Here is a 20,272-nt window from a genome sequence, read left to right as displayed (position 1 = left end):
TTAGGCTAAGAGCTAGACTCTTGTACCCAGACTGACTGAAATATCAAGACATTTTCGTACGTTCCCGTGAAAATACGATGGAAAATAATTATGCACAGATGTAGTGTAGTGACGGTTTGAATGTCATAATCGCGGCAGTAATGCAGCGGCAAACATTATCTGGACATGCTATAAATTACTTATAAACCTCAGTATTAGTCATACAAAGGGTGACATTTTTTTATAATCCAGCAGTGAAATTGTGTCATGTGACACAATAAATTAGGTCCATTGCAAGCTCCAAAGGTCTTTACAACCTTATAAGCGGAAATAAGGCCAGTGTGCCACAGATTGGGCATTGCCTGCTGAAGTAACTGGCGGACGTGGGCGGGCGACAGCTTATAACAGCGTAGTGAATAGGAAAAACCGCTAATATGAAGCTGAAAGTTTCTGTAATTAATGTCATATTAATGGTTCTAACGCGATTAAATTTCATTAATTTACCTTTTTCCGACGTTTCAGCCAGGTAGCACTAGCTGTGGTCGGAAAAAGGTAAAATAATGGAATTTAAATCCGTTAAAGCGACACACGCAACAAACGCGAACAACACGCGAGAGTTTAAAGTGTTATATTAGAAAGAGTCGTTTGGATTTTTCTAGGCGTATTTGACAATAGTTAGACATTATTTATTTAACGTGAGAAGTAATATTTAAATTTTTTATAAAAAATAAAAATACTACTTCGCCAGCTAGCTCTTACATTACAAAAGAAAACATAATTATGTTTTAATGCCATTATCCAAGACAATTCCTATGAACTCATAACCGAGAGTAAATTCGGCTACCGTCTACACTTTTTTAAATCTTTTGTTTTTTTGAACCATATAGTCCATAAATTAGGATTCAAGGTAGGTATAATAATATAGACAATATTTTTAATCGTCCCTCTTAATATAAACCTTCTTTAAAAAATCTGATTTGCACAGCAGTGTAATGTTTTGCTGTGAAATTAGTTTTTCTTTGCTGTGCAATTGGTTTTAGAGGTTAGTTTAGTATTTTTTGCTGATAGTTTAAATACTAGCCTATAATATTTCACACATAAAGACATACGTACCTACCTATTCAGCGCAAATTCATGAGAATTACTACAAATGCCCGGCGTTTCTTCTCTCACTCGTCTTCTCTGCTCTGCTCTGCGGCGTGCAATCTCAAGGGACATTTAATAAGGAAGCGCGGCGAGCGTTGACCCGCGCGCATTGCGAAATCTTTGCCCCTTGCACTCGCTCCCAGACCTCAACTGCCTAGCAACGATACTGTAGTCTATCTTCCATTTCAGATAAAGGATTTGAGACTTTAAGGCGCCGTGAGTTCAGGTCCTTTTCGCGGTCTACATTGAGCGGATTGACCCAGATAGTTTTAACAATACTAAAGTCGATTATTTCGATCAAAAAAGTAGGTAAGACATTTTTAGAAACAATTTTCATGTTAATAGGGTATTCCACGATTTTTATTAATGGTATCAGGTTTGTTTTGAGGATCAAATGTCTGTATGGGACTCATTGTCTTAAAGCAATACAAAAGTCGCAAATGGTGGTCAAAGTCTGGCACCCGCATCCGCACTACTGACGAAACGCTTCTAATAAATTGGCATTATATGGTGCCGTCTGAATGTACCGTCGCTATTGCTTAGAAGCCGTAGAAATAATCAAGAAAATTGCGATTTCGTTGGTGAAATATTGCGTTTCTGTATATTGTTGCTTTACAATATTTTATTTATAAAATGTAAGGAATCGAATGGTACCATTATTTTTTTCCTATTTGGAAGCAATTTTTTTTGAAACTGAAGTCTTGTATTGATTTATTATTCCCATATATTTTTTAATTTTCCAATTTATTGTGATAAAGTGCTCATTTTCTCACATTTTGACATGAAAATGGCATCTAAATGATGTCATTTTGTTATTATTTGCCCGTGCGTCTCGCTCGTGCCAATACATGTATGGAGAAGTACGACCGAAATGCACGCGTGATAAATGACATCATTTAGATATAATTCTGATGTCAGGATGTAACTTTGAATTGACCTTTAGGAGACGTCAGACTAACGTCAAATATGATTAAAACAAGGTTTTATTCATGGAGACTATATAAAGGAGCCAAATCTCTATGTATGAAAAGTGTCGATCAAAAAACAGTAATTAGGCGGCGCCACCATACACCGAAATACTACCAAAAACAACCTACGTAATTTGGTCGGGTTATTTGTTGCCCTATATGGTTCATGTTATACTCATGTCCCAGAGCCTAACTAGCGCCACCGGAGAGATTAGTAACTATTATTTAAAGCTGAAAGCGGTCACTTTTGCAACAATTCTGCCATAAGTGATTGGCATCCTTTCTATACCATCCATAGTTTTATTAAATATTCGTACAGTCGCCATCAGATATATCGGAGCGGCCGAGGTGCTAACAAATATCTGAACACGGACTCTAACGCCTTGACAATAGAGGATTGTATTTATATGTGCCATTTTCAACCAAAAGGGTAGGTACTTAAAGTCGCTTGTCAGTAAGGCGCTATTTCCATATAGCTTCAATTAGAAATCAACCTTATCGACAAGCGACAATGTTGATTGAAAACGTCACAAATGTAGAAGTTTCTAGTTGTAAATGTTATGTCTAGGTCTCTATTCATGGAGACTATATAAAGGAGCCAAATCTCTATGTATGAAAAGTGTCCATCAAAAAACAGTAATTAGGCGGCGCCACCATACACCGAAATACTACCAAAAACAACCTACGTAAATTGGTCGGGTTATTTGTTGGTTCAGGTTATACTCATGTCCCAGAGCCTAACTAGCGCCACCGGAGAGATTAGGAACTATTATTTAAAGCTGAAAGCGGTCACTTTTGCAACAATTCTGCCATAAGAGATTGGCATCCTTTTCTATACCATCCATATCTCTATTGTTTCCCATAAAGTTAGTCCGCATTTTCGTTAGTATTTTTTTTTTCAGAAACGCGTAACTTTTCAGGATTGCCATAAAACAAACCTAACCTAACCTAACCTATCTATAGGATAACCTTCCGAAAATCCTAAAAAGTTAACGGTTTCAGAATTATGACTAATGATAATCTGACAATCAATGACATTATGACTCAATAATTATGTCAAACAAAGGTATCCCGTTTTTAGGGTTCCGTACCCAAAGGGTAAAAACGGGACCCTAGTAGACTCCGCTGTCCGTCTGTCCGTCTGTCTGTCACCAGGCTGTATCTCATGAACCGTGTTAGCTAGACAGTTGAAATTTTCACAGATGATGTATTTCTGTTGCACAACAAATACTAAAAACTAAAACTAAAAATTACTAAAAACAAATACTAAAAATTTCGGAACCCTCGGTGCGCGAGTCTGAGTCACTTGGCCGTTTTTTCTAGACGTATGATATAACAATATTCGATTTCACCTCTATTCAACGCAAATGTTTTGTTAACCGCAAGTCCGTCGGTCAGGCTAATGACATTTACATCGAATAGTAATTAACCGCCGTCCGAGCGAAGTTACTGCTACAAAGAAAGCGTAGATTGTTCGCTAAATACCACTGCAATATCTAACGTTTTTAACCGACTTAAAAAAAAAAACTTACAATTTTTTTTGTATTTTTGTTACCTCAGCGGGCTTAGCACGGTAGCGTTTTTATCGCCTGTCACCAAGCCTGTCACGTTCTAACAAGTATGTAAGTGCGAAAGTGACAGGCATAGTGGCAGGGGATAAAAATGCAAGCATGCTGACACCGCAGAACTCCGACATTTGTAAACTAAAAACCGGCCACGTGCGAGCCGGACTCGCGCACGAAGGTTTCCGTACCATTACGCAAAAAATGGAAAAAATCACGTTTGTTGTATGGGAGCCCCATTTACATATTAATTTTATTCTGTTTTAAGTATTTGCCGATACCCCCGCCAAAGAGCTTTTCAAAAAACTTGGCATTCTTACACTGCCTGCAATAATAATCATGCAGGGAACGTGAGGGGAAACTTAGACTCCTATAAAACGAGAGAGATGGGTTCTAATTGCAACACCCGTAACGCCAAGAAACTTGTAGGAATTAGTAGGAAAAAAAAAATCTAATAAATTAACTCACGTAATGGGACCTACTACTGTCTATAATAATCTGCCACAAAACATTATTGACGCGCCAAGTTTGTGCAGCTTTAAGCATCGCTTAAAAAAGTGGCTCGTCGAACGCTCGTTCTACACCTATGGGGAATTCGTTGCACACAAGGTCAGTGCCTAGCATTGTAGTCAAGGAAAAAAAACCTCTATAATTATAATAAATTTAATATAATTTTTGTGACATGTGAATTGACTTTTGTTTTCTTTTTTGTTTTTTGATATTTATTTCTAATTTCGACCATGATTTACTTTATTTAATTTTTTGTTTTTGTTACACCTAAATATTTATTGTTTAGATATTAATTTTAAGTTTTATCTCGATTTATATTTTAACTGTATTGTAATTATAAGTATTTGACATGTAAATTGGTTTTATGAATAAAATGATTATGATTATGATTATGATTATTTGTTGTTATAGCGGCAACAGAAATATATCATCTGTAAAAAATTCAACTGTCTATCTATCACGGTTCATGAGATACAGCCTGGTGACAGACAGACGGACAGACAGACAGACGGACATACGGACAGCGGACTCTTAGTAATAGGGTCCCGTTTTTACGCGATGGTTGAGAGCCGGCCACGCGATGGTTGAGAGCACGCACTATGGAATGGGCCACTTGTAGATGGGTACGCACCATCGCTGGCCCACTATCTTTTATGTGCGGACGAAAAACCGACACCGTGGTCATCCCATCGCCATCCCGCCGCACCATAAGCCATCCGATATCACTACCCTCGCTACACGCTGGCACATCTTAGTGGGCCAGTATGATGGCCCATCGTGTAGAGGAGCCATAAGGTTTGGCTTGGCATCTACTTCAAACGTGTCATACATATTTATATAAACATTAAATTATGTTTATGTTTATATCAGTTTCATTGCATATAAAATGTATCCTCTTTGAAGTCGGTTTTTTTAACAACTTTTATACTACAACCAATACATATTATTGCATAGCTACATATTATTGTAAGTAATTACATAATTAATTGCCGTGTGAGCAAATCCTAGCGAAAAAGTACATGTGATTCGATATCTAATATTTTTAAATCCGTTTAATAGTGTTATACTTTTAAAATATATATATATATATAAACCGATTGTTTGTTTACGTTAGTGTCATATTATTATTTATAAATGGTGTTTAATCAGGTGACTGAAATTGTATACCTAATGCATACCTTACATAAACTTTAATCATTTAAATAGAGAATCACATGATCAATAATAATCAATATGTTTACACAAATACCCTATTGTGACTACTAGTTAAATCAGTTTCTTTTTTTGAACTGTCAATACGATTTTGCTTCTATGGAACTGATGAAACACTAGCATGTGACGTCACGATCAAATTACATGCTCTTTATAGTTTTATACGGGTTTTAAAGTAGAAATTGTGATTAAAAATAACTGCTCTGTCTACGTTTCTTTATTAATCTTCTGGTGCATTAAAATAATTTATTTTAAATACAGTCAAATACCCCATTTGAATGTAGGATAAGTATAATTATATCAAAGATTGCACTCTATTTGAGCGTGCGTGCCACACGCAGAAGAACGCAAGATTAGCTCAGTCTGTCGCGACGCACTGACACACTGCCGCGGTCGCTAAGTTGTGCACAATATAAAATAGAAAAGTGAACTTTCTGTTTACGTAAGCTTTAAAATTTTACAGAAAAAAGTGCGAGTGAACATTTTGTAATTTTTGTTTTTGTATTTTGTCTGTGTAAGTGTGATTTAATTTGGTTTACCTACAATGATGATAATATGATAAGTGAAAGGTTTAGTATTTATTTTTAATAATTTTATTTGATAGCACAGTAGTTCAATACACCAGCATTCACTTTATGTTTTTAGTTGGTTCTAGTGCTATTTTTAAATATAAAAATTATAAAACAACAATAATCAAATAAAGTGAAAAATAATAAATAATATTATAGCGATACATTTTTAATTTTGAATGCCTTTTTGTCTATTTAAACACATATGGACATAAAAAAAACATAGTAATCAAATAAAAATAAAATGATTTTCAAACATAGCAAAGAGGATATAATAAGATAGAGCGGTACTGTTGTAGTAAATTTTGTAACCACTGTAAATTCACTGCCATCTATCGACATACTTTAAAACTAAAAATGAAGATTTATAAAAATACGTTAAAATTTAAATATGGATAAATGTTTTTTTTATTTGCATTAATTATTTTTATATGATTTTGATCCATGTTCTTTCACTGATATGCGTTAAAATTATAAATAACAAACGAAACCGTCAACGCCCTCTATACGAGAGTAGGCCAAAACTAGTGGTGCCCTCTGATCGAGAATCAAATTTTCGTGATTTTCGAGGCACGTTTTTTCCTTAGACTGTATCCATCTATTACGGAGTTATATCTGTCTTTGAACATAGGTACATGTTTTCAAGGCTCCGTACCCAAAGGGTAAAAACGGGACCCTATTACTAAGACTCCACTGTCCGCCTGTGTGTCACCAGGCTGTATCTCATGAACGATAGCTAGGCAGTTGAAATTTTCACAGATGATGTATTTCGGTTGCCGCTATAACAATAAATACTAAAAAGTACGGAACCCTCGGTGGGCGTCTCCGACTCGCACGTCCGGTTTTTTTTTCAATGCTTAGGCGTAAATTTAATTTTCAGTATAACCGAAGATAGATATGTAATAGATGGATACAGTCTAAGGAAAAAACGTGCCTCGAAAATCACGAAAATTTGATTCTCGATCAGATGGCGCCACTAGTTTTGGCCTACAATCGTATAGAGGGCGTTGACTGTTTCGTTTGTTATTTATAATTTTAACGCATATCAGTGAAAGAACATGGGTCAAAATCATTAATGCAAATAAAAAAATCATTTATCCATATTTAAATACATTTTATCGTATTTTTATAAATATTTATTTTTAGTTTTAAAGTGTGTCGACAGATGGCAGTGAATTTACTGGGGTTACAAAATTTACTATGACAGTACCGCTCTAGTATAAGTTACTCTATGGTATAACTGTACATGTACGCAAGTAACCAAATGACATCAGTAAATCGTAAGTTTTTGAGTTCCATGTGATGGACGTGGACGTACTTATAGTCATAAAATGTCCATAAAGTTTTTCTTTCTACAACTGTCTCGAAAGTAACCAAAAATAAAGCTATCGACGACTTCTGACCGAAGGGTGTCGTGTTTCGGAGGTTCCGGGGCAACCTGCGGAATCCGACACAAGACCAGACGATTCAACGGAGCCACGCCGTTTTGTCGCATAGATAGTGTTTAGTTTTTAATTTTATAAAATGCATATATATGTTAGTCTGTAAGGTATTTGTAATATGGGCCTTGTTGCATTTAAATTAAATTCAATTACAAAATAACTAAATTTAAATGTGAGTTACATTAACATTTATTGAGAATAGTTCGAAAAGGTATTGATTGCACGCATTGGAGCATGATTGGCAGATTAAATTGCAAATACTCTATCGTCTTAGACATCAACTCGTATATTATATAATTTTAATAATAATGTAATGGCGCTTGTTGTGGGGACCCGTCTTGTGGGGGCAAGTCACCGGGAAATAAAATTGTATACCATTTTATAAGGCAGTCATCCGGTTTTATATCCATTAGCCCAGTATTTAGTCTATCGCTTTCACCAAAATACTAGTTCATTTTAGAGTCCACCAACTCTCAAGTCCTTAAGCGAGGTTTAGACTAGCAAGAACTTGCATGCAATTTTCATTACATTGCGGTATCTGATAAACATTTTGAATGCAGTTTACCTTAGTAGTCAGCAATGTAACGTAAATTGCATGTAAGTTCTTGCTAGTCTAAACCTCGCTTTACACCCTGGCGGGTGCTGCCTCTACGTGCGTCCCATGACACTGGGCAGCATCCGCTCAGTGTACCCCTTGCATTTCATTAAAGTCCCTTTTGACACCTTTACGTGTTCGCTTCGGCTCCGCGCACGCCGCCCAAATGTCTGGGACACCATTGTTCTGTGATGGGAAAGAAATTTAATGTTAATCAGTGACACGGGGCCGCATCCACTCAGTGTACAGTCAGATTTGATATAATGATATATGTCTCTATATGTAGAACAATTTAGACTGTGACCGATACTTTAAAACGCGTAATATATAAGTATATATATATGTATCTCTATTCTGAAAAGTATTCGAGGGTAGCAGATGCTTTAGGAGCGTGCATTTCATCAATTGTTTAATTATGGTAAGGACCTATTACGTGTTGGCTTCTGATAAATGTAAAATGAAAAAACATCGCTTTTATAATCCTAAATGCGTTATTGTTTTTCGATCTAGATTATGGAACTTTTAACCATTTAACTCGTTTCCTATGCAATAAAATTCTGTTTAATTTCGAAAATCGCCCCCAAGATTTCAGACGAAATATTTCAGTGCTTGTTATTCTAATAGCTGATATACTAAGCAAAATATCCACAAAAAAATTTGACCCTCTAAAAAAGAGCTATAAAACCAATAAAAACGTCACTCGTATTGCCATTGACGTCATATCATAATACCTATTTATTATCATGTGACGTCGCATTTTCCCAATAACGTCAGAACAGGTGCCAAAACCGGAATTCTGTTTATTTGTTTACATTTCGCGAACCTCCCAAACAGGTTGGACATTAAGACAGTATTTTACTTGCTTTTCCTTATCGCTTTTGTTTGTTTATTTTTAGGACATCCGTGCGGTTTATTCGAACTTACAATGTGATATCACAATGATGTTATTTTTTATCATTCGCTGGTGCACTTGCGCTTATACATGTACGAACTAATACGAGAGAAATGCACGCGCGAATGAACAAAATATTATCAATTTTATATTAGAATGTAAGTTCAATTTGGCCTCCTTATACGGACAGACAAGATGGTATAATTTTTGCTTACAATCTTCAGTATCAGCTCAGTTTTAATTGTCGTTGTCTGCGTTTACTTGTCTGTTGTTTTGCTCTAGTAACTTATTTGAGGGAAATAGAGTTTTTTTTCTCTATCACTACATATTACAAAACAAAGTCGCTTTCCGCTGTCTGTCCGTCTGTCTCTATGTATGCTTAGATCTTTAAAACTATGCAACGGATTTTGATGCGTTTTTTAATAGATAGAGTGATTCAAGAGGAAGGTGTATATGTATAATTTGTAAAGGTTTTGTGTAAATTATTTGAACTACCCATGTGAAGCCGGGGGCGGTCGCTAGTTAGTTATAATTATAAAAATAAAATGAACCCTATCATTACTACAAGCCCTGAAACTACAAAAAAAGTAGCTTCTAAACAATAGGTATTGTTGAAATACTTATCTAAAAAGGAAAAGATTTATTTACTTTACAAATACCTTAAGAATAAGATCATTTACTTAAGTTTATTATCTTACTAGCTTCTACTCGCGACTTCGTCTGCGTGAAATGATGATAATGTTTGATAAAAACTACCCTATGTCCTTTTTCGGGGCACAAACTATCCCTATATCAAATTGTGTCCAAATCGGATCAGCGGTTTAAGCGTGAAGAGGACTGGTAACAGACAGACACACTTTCGCATTTATAATATTAGTATTAGTTTATAATAACAAATCACACAAATATTATTTATCTAAAATCAAAAAGATTTAAGCGCCAACATTACTCCTTATAAGTAATGACTCTTTGATAAGCTAACATACACATACAGTTACAGTGTACTATGTTAAATACATTACCCTATTAACTGGAGATAATATTATCTTTATAACTGGTCTAATTGTTAATGACTATAATATTGATTGAGCTGCATTTATTTGCTACTAAATGTTTATGCCATAAGAGAATGAGAAATGACATTGCATAGGGTAAATTATGATTAGGTATAACGCCCTTATATTGGCACCTAAATAAGCAGTTTTTAAATTTTGGTGGTACTCTAAAAGGTGAGTTTAGGATGGTATGAGCGTAGGTACACAATCAGGCTTTACTTACGTAGAAGAACACTCTAACCTCAATAAAAACATTGTTAACTACCGTTTGAGAGACTAAGTATCGCGGACTCGGTCGATAGGCCGGCACGAAAACCAAACTGCGCGTCATTCAACCTAACGGTGCTGAACTTGTAAAATTATTTTCAAAAGACGTATTTCGAGAAATATGTCTTTTGTGTATCTTGAGTCGTTGTGAGACCTATTCAAATAATTCAAGTAATTTATTGTTTTCAAACGGTTGTGGGTATAGTCGTCAACAGTGAGACTTATTGAAGCAGAAATTAGTTTATTAACTTACCTTTTAGCTTGAAATCAATACAAATGTCGTGTCCGCAGGATATAAATGCTTGCAGCTAAAGGTTCTTTTCGATTGCGAAAACATTGCTGCGCATTACAAGATTCTGCATGATGTGGCAAAATGTGCAATTTTAGTCAATCTCGTTGTCGCATTACTATCGCGATTGGAACGTCAAATCCGTCACAAAATTTAGAAAATCGCCTCTTTCCAACAGCAAGCATTGCAGCGCAGGAATGTTTTTGCAACAGGAATGTAACCATAATAAGTACTTATACATCGTAATGAAGTGATATAACCGGCCTCCTGACCTTGGTCCCCTGTCTGGAAACTGGAAACGTAATGAGGAAGCTAACACTACACGTGGAAGTGCCGTCCTTTCTGCAATCTCATTTTAGCGCGCTTTGTTCTTCATTGCATTGCAGTAGAGATATCTGTCAAACTTTTAGGAGGTTTTGTCCAACATTGCATTAAACCAAGAGATATAATCAAATCTATAGCGTGCTTTCTTCATTGGATTGTAAGATAATTAGATAAAGTAATACGAGTATCTGTCAGATAGTTCGGAGATGGATTGTCATCGCGAGTGTTTTGTGTATGTAGTTGTGGAATATTATATTTTTAGTCCGTCGTCCGTCGGGAAGGAACGGATATGTGCTTAGGGTGAGAAGCTGTTTGAGTGCTAGTGCATATAATTGATTGTTCCCAGTTACTTTCAAAATGGATTGACCAATTTCGTTATGGTTTTTTGTAAAGCGTTTGTAATAGACCAATAATTTTTGTATGATATATGTTTATAACTCCCCAGGTGGCTCTGTTATATTTTTCCTAGATTTTTTAATTTTAAATTTAGAGGCATTATCCAGAAGGAACTTCCAGATGTCAATATGATAATTGCTCTTTAGTTATTCAATGAAAAAAAATATATTCCGAAATAGATATCATACACTAAAGAAAAAGACAAGTGACCAAGTCCATCGGTGGCCGAGGCGGGAATCGAATTCGCATCTTCGGCTAACGTCCTGACCACTAGACCACCCGGCCCCGGCGGTACCCGTCCCAAATTCTCTGGTGTATGCTATCTTTGAAATATATGCTATCTATATGTATAAATAATAAACTGAAATAGATATCATACACTAAAGAAAATAAGTGACCAAGTCCACCATCTTTTACTATTATTAAATTATATTGGTACTAATATCGTAATCATTCAAGAAATATTACATTTAATCCACATTTATCACAAATAATTACCGTTTCGTCTCTTGTGGTGGATCACAGCAACACAAAAGTGAAACCTTTAAAATATTTGGTTTTCGACCATGACTATTAACCGGTAGACAGATTTATCCATATCCCTTGTTACCAAAATGTTTTTATCAACAGAGCACCACTCCGCTCCCCACGCCGCAAGCGCCGCGGGCGCAGCGAATTCAGCATGGACGACGATGACTACTCACCAAACAACTCTGTCGTATCCGTGAACTCATTGGCTAGTCTTTTACGAGAAAAGTTGCAAGTAAGTTTGGCATGTTTGTGTTAGCATTGCCCCTAATCCTGTGCTAGAAGCGTCGATATTTAACATGAAGGTAAATTGTTTACCCATCAACTTGGTCGTTTCCATTAACTAACTCGCTAGTCTGACGGAAGAACTTTTCGTTTTTCTCTCATACAAAATTTAACCCCCCCATTTCACCCCCTTAAGGGTTGATTTTCTAAAATTTTATTTATTATAAACTTAAACCTATTGTATTTAGTTGATGTTAAAAAATGTATATTTATATTTTCAGTAGTTTAGGATTTACATGAGTTTGAATTAAAGACAATTACTTAATTCATAATATCCCATCCCATACATTAATACCTAATAAAACTCTACATTACTCAACTTACTTCCGGACATCATACAACCTAAACCACTGACGTCGGTTAAATTTTCAGCATCGATTAAATACAATAGGTTTATGTTTATAATAAAACTAGCTGTTGCCCGCGACTTCGTACGCGTGGATTTGTATGCTAGTGGTTATTTATTTATAGTCACCGCCACGCGCTACAATTTTTTTTACAAAAAAATGTATGAATGCTTATTCGAATGTGATGCGTTTCAGAATAAATGGGCAAAATTTTCCAATTTTTAATAAGGGAAAATCGCCACACTGTGTTTGTAAAAGCCAAAATTGTCACAAAAAATTACGTTTTTTTTGTGCGAAAACCATTTTTTTTGTATGAAAAGGTAAAACTATTATTTCTAAAATTAATTTATCGTCCCTAAATTATACGAAAATGATATACAACTTACCCTAGTAGTAATAAGGGTCGAAGTAACCCTAAGGGGCCCACTGACTATCAGTCCGCCGGACGATATAGGCCTGTCAGTTAGAATAAAAATTTGACAGTTCCGAACAACTGACAAGCCGATATCGTCCGGCGGACTGATAGTCAGTGGGCCCTTTTAAACTCGGTTGTGTTCGTCAACTCAACCAGTCTATTACGGCAAAAGTTAGCTATAATTTTTGTCTTAACACTGCCCCAAACCTTATATAAACATCAAAGATCAGCATGAACTCCGAGGATTATTCACATTACAAGTCTAACTAGTTTTCTATGGGATACAATGTACTTGAAGTTATATGTAAATGCTAGTGTTAGCACTGCCCCTAACCATGTGACACAAGCGTCTAAGTTTAACGTGAACGACTTGAGTTTACCGCGAGAATAGATGAAAATAAGGTAGTTATACAACATGTTCTTAAGGACGAAAGGGGATGACCGCCTCGAAACCGGTTTTCCATACAAATGTATTCCGTATTCATTTTCCTGTCTAGGTATTAACATCATTGAAAATATTTTTACAAAATTTGATGTTATTTTAATCATAGCTATGCCCGACCGTTTTTTTTTTTATTAATATAAGAGTAAGGATAGAAAAACAGGTTTCATCCAAATTTTAAAAGCTAACTCTTATAATAAAAAAATACATCCAATTGTGTAAAAATATTTTCCATAAGGTCAATATCCAGGGAGGAAAATGAGGACTACGTTTGTATGGAGAATCGATCGTCCCCTATCCTCTTAATCTTTGAGCCGTGTTACGACCACAGCAGCGAATCCAGCCAATCCAGGATGGACGGTGATGACTAAAACTTATCAGCTATCTTAGTGTAGCAATGTACCTAATACTAATGCAAATATGTAGGCATAAGAAATAAATGATGAAATTAAAGTTTGCTTTAGGTAACGGCCATATTCATCTATTGTACTTTTTTTCTTATAACTGAATATTTATTTTTCAGAGCATCCCTCAAAAGATACGTAAGAAGCCGACTGACTACAAGCTACGCGCGTTCGTCGGCCTCATGTTCTTAGCTGTTGTGTTCTTTGTCGGCTTCGCATACGTGCTGTACCATCAGCAGGCCAGCAGCCAGGTAGATTTACTTTCTCTCTGATCCTAGACAAAGAGCATCCCTCAAAGACCAACTTCAAGCTCCGCGCGTTCGTCGGCCTCATGTTCTTAGCTGTTGTGTTCTTCGTCGGCTTTGAATACGTGTTGTACCATCAGCAGGCCAGTAGCCAGGTGAGTATTCCTTGTTTGCTTTCTCTTAAAGCTCTGCAGTTCCGTGGGGGTGGTCCAAATCAACCGGTCCTGTACTAAACTGTAATGTATTGTGTGTAAATGAAAGCTTTTCCTGACTAGGCTGTCTCTCGAAGTTGTTGGCACAAGTGGCCCAATCGTTTACTAAAACCGAAGGACACGTGACGCATGCTCTGAGCTTGCACGCTCGACACTGACCGCCATACATTGCACATTGTTAAAATAAATTTATGGTGGTCGGCTTCAGCTTAGCGTGCCAGCTCAGAGGGATTGCGGAAAACGGATATCGAAAAATGCGCAAGAGCGATAAGAGCGATTTCGATTTTCGTTTTTCGCGGTAGGCCCTCAGAGCGTACGTTTTGTGGCCGAAGCGTAAGGTTTACAAGCGAAAATTTACTACTGTAGAGTTGGACTCTGCGTTTACCATGTCGATTAGTGTGGTTCATTACCTAAAACATCCCTGAAGATATCCAGGTCTAGCTCCAAATCTCTTAAAATACTATATGAATTTCCTGTTAATAGGTATCACCGACAAGAGCCAACAGCTCTTAAATTGAATGATGATGATGAGGTATCACCGTAAATTAAATATTCTTTCTTTAAGTATCACTACAGTAGGTATAGTGTATATTTTTAACCGACTTCAAGATTTCAAAGGAGGAGGTTCTCAATTCGGTTGTATGTTTTTTTCAATAATTTCAGGCATATTTCGACGCAGTGCAATTCAACGAACCGAAGAGGTTGCTGAGAATTCATAGTGCTGATGACAATGAGATACTCAGGGCTAGTCTTGGTAAGTCGCATTTATCATTTAGGTTTTAGAGAACTATTACTATTTCCCTGGACTTTGCTGATATGGCCTTATAGGTTTGGGTCGCAATCATCAACATAAGTTCCTTCAGAGAAGGATGGATTATTTGTTCAGAATTTTTAATGGTGTGTTTTTCTTGTAGCGGTTAATCTGCCTGCGAAGCAGAAGGCGTTCCCCTGCCTACCAGGGCACCGGCGTCCCGGCTCCGAGTGTCTCGAATGGCAGCAGTCCGCTCGCTTCTACCTCAAGTGTCTGCCTCATGACCCTGGCTTAGATAACACTACGTGCTACTCGGTAGAGTGGCAAGCGCTTCGACATGGTAAGAAAGATAGTTTTTTATTAGCAGGCACTGACAGATACAGAGTTTAACATATACAATTTCACCCCAAAGCGCAAATCAATCAGTCATAGACAGATTTGGATTTTAAGTTATTGCGTATTTAAGTTTTAAGATTTACCTCCGACGTTTCAAGGATGGCGTTGTCCCTGTGGTCTCGGAGAAAACTGGCTAAAGTTGACACCAACATCTTCTAGTCGCGCGAGTTTTTTGAACTACCGGCACTTGGTCTTGTTTAATCAGCTTGAACGTTTTGCGCACAATTTAATAATGTGTAAAAGTCGTGAAAGTTTAAATCAGAGTAGTTATCGCTTCTGTTTTTGATAATTAAAAAATATGTAAATATGTAGTCGTCAAGTTTGCTATCGAAACATCTTCAAGTGCAAACGTTTTGAAGGCATTAAACCATAAGACCGATTATTTTTATTACTGTTTTTTTAGACTATTTAGCAAGGGAAGCAGAGCATTTTAAAGGATTTATTAAAAGAGCCTTCATTTGTTTTACTATTTTTAGACGTGTACCCCACCGACTGCTTTGACTGGAGCGAAACAAAAACCAACTGGTACGGCGGCGGACAGGCGTCCAACCTCTCTTGGCCTCTCAACAACGGAACCATTGACTTCACTCCATTTATCACCGGGAACATCCAGAAATCACAGTTTGGAAACGTCCTTACCAGATACCTCATCAACTCTAAAGGTGCGGCCGTCATTATTGATGAAGAAACTCCATTACATATTGCAATAAATAAAGGAATCAAACAGATCTGCATCAAAGCACAACATGATAACTTCGCATACGCCAACAAACTCACAGAATTCCCTGAGATGAAGTACAACATATGCACTTCAAGAGACATGAAATCGTTGCATTCTTCAATACATAATCACCAAAGAGCTCCTTTATGGGATGGTCTAAAACCGGCAGATATGATGACCTTGGAGTCTTTGATAACTGAACCAGTCTGGCAAATTGCACCAAGGTTTAAACATGAGTTGCAAGCAGAAACAATTTCAAAATACACCGAAGACGTTATCAACCTAGGCTTTCTAAAACAAGGACATGTATTGATTAACGAATATTGGCAGAACGAGATAGGCGATTTAACTGTCGATACAAGTAGATTCGAGACTTTAAACATAACTGTAGACAAACTACATAGAAGAGGTTTTAAAGTTGCGTTCACGATTCAGCCGTTCATTAGCACGGAGAGTAAGAATTTTGCTGAATGCGTACAAAAGAGACTGTTAGTTAGTGAGCGAGAAAGCGATAGAAGAATACCAGCCTTAACCAGATTCAAATCTTTAGCGAGCGCTGGCATGCTAGATATAACTAATAACAGAACAGTTCCGTGGTTCACGGAAAAAATACAAGCAGTCATAGACAAATATCACATAGATTCCTTCTACTTAGATTTAGGGACAGCTTATGATATGCCGATGTACTATCAATGTGAAAACCGACTGATTAACCCTGATCAATACAAGACCATTTTCACGAAGACTTTTGAGAAATCCTTAAACATAATCGGAGTGTCAGGTGCCGTGTCGTTACCGAGACCGCCGATCTTTGTGTCTCTACCACCATTTGAATCGACTTGGGAAGCGTTACGCTCGGTCATACCAACGATGCTGACTTACGGTATCAGTGGATATCCCTTTATAATGCCTGGAGCTGTGGGTGGAGACATCTACTGGCCTGGTAGCGAGCAGTTCCTGCCTTCTTCTAAAGGTACTTACTTAGTTTGATTCCATCATCATCTGCATTACTTATTGCTGAACATTTTACAAGGCAAACAATGATAGGAACACTTGTGAAACTACTAACATGTACCGATATCAGACTTATTATGAATGTTTCTCAATGGAACCTAAAGCTTTTATTTGGCTTGATTTCTTCTTATTTCCCCTATCTTTAGAACTAGTGCTAATCTTTTACCTTGTCATCCAATCCATATCATTATCACTAACCTATTTATGTCTGCTTAGTTAGACCTTTGATTTTTTCTAGGGTTACTAGAGTCAAACGCAACAAGCACAGAAACCAAGAAGCTGCCAGAAGTAGAGTTATACATGCGCTGGCTACAGATGGCGACGTTCTTGCCCGTGATGAAGTTCACACATCTCCCCAGCAAGTACAATGACGAGAAGGTGTTGGAGATGGCGAAGAACTTGACCACGCTTAGGCAGAAGACGGTAAGAACCTGTGTTAAACTTTCTAATAAACACAAATGTCATAATAATAGGGATAAATAATTAGCAACGGTTTGTTAAACTTGACATACCTTATTCACACCCAATAAATATATTGTGATCAACAATCTTCTCCTAACTCGATTATGGTACGGAGACGTGCTCGCACTCGAAAAAAAAACTCAAAGTAACTTATGAGTTACTTTGAGTTTTACCTGTTCCCGATGTCCAATTAAGCTGGAATTTAGCATACATGTCATACATGTTAACTATTACTATCAGACTTGATGGAGATCATAGGATCTTTGGAAGGTTTCTTGCAAGATATTTCTTTCTTTTTCTATGGCAAAATCTAATTTGAGATGTAACCAGTGGCGCCGAACCTTCATGACTTAGGCTTCAATATTATGTACGACAAACATAAATATGCACATTAATAATATCTATTCCCTTTTCCAGATAACCCCTCTCCTTCTGAAGTACAAGCGCGAAGCTCTAGAAGAAGGTTTACCTCTAATCAGACCTTTATGGCTGGTGACCGGCGGTGACCCCTTGCTGGTGGTGAAGGACGAGTTCGCGATCGGAGACGACATCGTGGTGGCTCCCGTTCTTTATCCGGGACAGACTACTAGAGAAGGTACGTTGTTGTTCTGTTTTAGCCTTTGATGAGAGCAGCCAGATTAAAAAAGCAAAGTAAGTGCACTTAGTGCACTACTGGTGACCACGAGTGGTGAACCCTTTGCTGGTTTTGAAGAGCGAGTTCGCGATCGGAGACGATATTGTTGTGGCTCCTGTATTTTATCCGTGACAGACTACTAGATAAGGTAATATGTTGTTTATTTGTTTTAAAGAGAAGATCGAGAATTTCTAGCGCCCTATCCTCCTATCGTCCTTCTACTTCCGCGCCTTCCTCTCAATTATCTTTTAGGAATAATACGTTAGAAGCTTTAATTTTCAAAAGGTACAAGCTTGTCGTGCTACTTATATTCATTGAAACATTTCTACAGCCCAAACTGAATGAAGTTTCATTGTTTTATTACATAATTCCTTTGATCATCGGTTATTATAAATCAGACCGACTTGCAAGCAAGATTTGAACCTGTTCCCGATTCCCGATGTCCGATTAAGATGGAATTTAGCATGCATGTTATGTCATACATGTTAACTATTACTATCAGACTTGATGGAGATCATATGATCTCTTGAATGTTTCTTGCAAGATATTTCTGGAAGAGATAGCTTTTTAGCGATAAGACCGCCTGTTGTTACCTAGTCTTAAGCTTGTATTTCGCTTTCTGTGTATTGTTTTTAACTTTATGGTGCACAATAAAGATAATTTCTTTCTTTTCTTGTTTCTTTCTTATTTTTTATTACTTTCTTGGATCTAAACAAACTATTAAAATTGCGATTCATATCACTACTAGTTATTCTAAATTCTTTCTTGGTTTTCAGTATACCTCCCAGCGGGCCTATGGGAAGACGGTATAGACGGTTCCATGCGCAAGGGCAGCCGATGGATGCACGAGTATCGGGTACCTATCAACCGCGTCGCCTACTTCAAACGCTTACCCAGTGATTTGCGTTTTCGGTAGCCCTATCAAAGATGCAGCCTTTATGCTGTAGCAATAAGGTTTATATTTGTCAGTTTATAGACCCCCCCCCCCCCCCCACACTAGCGTCTTTTGAGTTTTGCTGCGCACTTGCCTAGACGCTGACGCTCGGGAGACGCTATACTATCCGTCAACCAAACTGACGACCGAGGTCATATCACTATCTCTCTCACTCTTACCATGATCACGTAAGCATGAATGAGAAGTTAGTAAGTTAGTGTAAGCAATGATATTATACGAACTATAGATAGGTTATAGGTACATGAGAAGCACAAAAAATAGGTTGTTCCATACTTATTTCTGTATCTAAGAAGAAATCTATTATTTTTGGTTAATTTTCGCAATCAGTTCATCTTGTCTCTCTCTCTCTTTCGGTGTGCGGGAGCTCGTTAGCACGTGCACATATCTCACTTGCCTAGGTAACTTGTACAATTTGTACAAGGTAAGCGCTTCAATTTTGGAACGCCTATAACCTATCAAGTAGGGCTAAGATGGTCGGCTCTTTATCATTTGTCACCATGCCTGTCACGTTCTAACAAATAGGCAAGTGCGATAGTGACGCATGGCATGAGAGGTGATAAAAATGCAACCATGATACCGCTGCTAAGTTATCATTGAGTGTAAAGGGTATTTTAGGTTATTGCCTTTAACTTGCGTTTAAGTTGACTTTACTTCGTAACAGTAATGTTTACATTGGTCAGTCTATACAAAGCTGACTGAAGAAGTGAGCTGAGTGAAGGTGGCTGAAGTTGGGCTGTCTATACAAGAGTACAGAGTGAGATTTAAGTGCGTTTTTGTAAATTTTTGCTGACCTCGTTGCTCTTCTTCGCTTTACTGCAACTTAAAAAGCACATTGTGACGAGATATTGAAAGATCTTGATTTTTCATCTCCAACACTGCCAATTGTGTGAAAATGTATTCAAAACGGATTCAGAATGCCTCTTTCTGTTTTATATTAACCAATATTCACGAATATAAACTCTAATAATGTGGTTACCAGTTAAAGAAACGAACGAGTGACATTTAGTATTAGATGGTTAGGTACCTAATATCGATTGAGAGTGGTGGAGATCGACAAAAAAGTGATATGGTACTACTGATCAACCTGCAAACGTATTATGGATGGATTTATCCACGTGATAATATTACCGTCACTTTATAACGGGCGTTTGAGAGTGACGGACACCGTTTTATCACGCTGTCACATAGACAAGAAAGACCATCATATTCGTGCTGCGGTGGCAGCATGATGCCATTTTTATCGCCTGTCACTATG

At 37.2% G+C, this 20,272-nt stretch overlaps 1 protein-coding gene across 3 annotated transcripts in view; it reads left to right on the top strand.

Annotated features, from left to right (window-relative positions):
- LOC134748896 (myogenesis-regulating glycosidase) overlaps window positions 1–19,179 on the top strand; it is a 55,027-nt gene extending 35,848 nt beyond the window's left edge. Inside the window, exons 3-10 of one of the 3 annotated variants that reach the window (XM_063683730.1) lie at window positions 11,837–11,969; window positions 13,747–13,878; window positions 14,748–14,838; window positions 14,999–15,175; window positions 15,708–16,925; window positions 17,205–17,389; window positions 17,846–18,023; window positions 18,839–19,179. In XM_063683730.1, coding sequence (XP_063539800.1) covers window positions 11,837–11,969; window positions 13,747–13,878; window positions 14,748–14,838; window positions 14,999–15,175; window positions 15,708–16,925; window positions 17,205–17,389; window positions 17,846–18,023; window positions 18,839–18,978 — 2,254 coding nt within the window. In that variant the 3' untranslated portion in view covers window positions 18,979–19,179. The remainder of the gene's footprint in view (window positions 1–11,836; window positions 11,970–13,746; window positions 13,879–14,747; window positions 14,839–14,998; window positions 15,176–15,707; window positions 16,926–17,204; window positions 17,390–17,845; window positions 18,024–18,838) is intronic. The other 2 variants (XM_063683731.1, XM_063683728.1) reach the window with 2 other exon arrangements.
- Window positions 19,180–20,272: the final 1,093 nt, after the last annotated feature.

The sequence above is a fragment of the Cydia strobilella genome, chromosome 17, assembly GCF_947568885.1.
Source record: "Cydia strobilella chromosome 17, ilCydStro3.1, whole genome shotgun sequence".
In the NCBI taxonomy this organism is placed as follows: Eukaryota; Metazoa; Arthropoda; class Insecta; order Lepidoptera; family Tortricidae; genus Cydia; species Cydia strobilella.
Note: the sequence above shows the minus strand (reverse complement) of the source record. Positions and strands in the feature narration are given on the sequence as shown.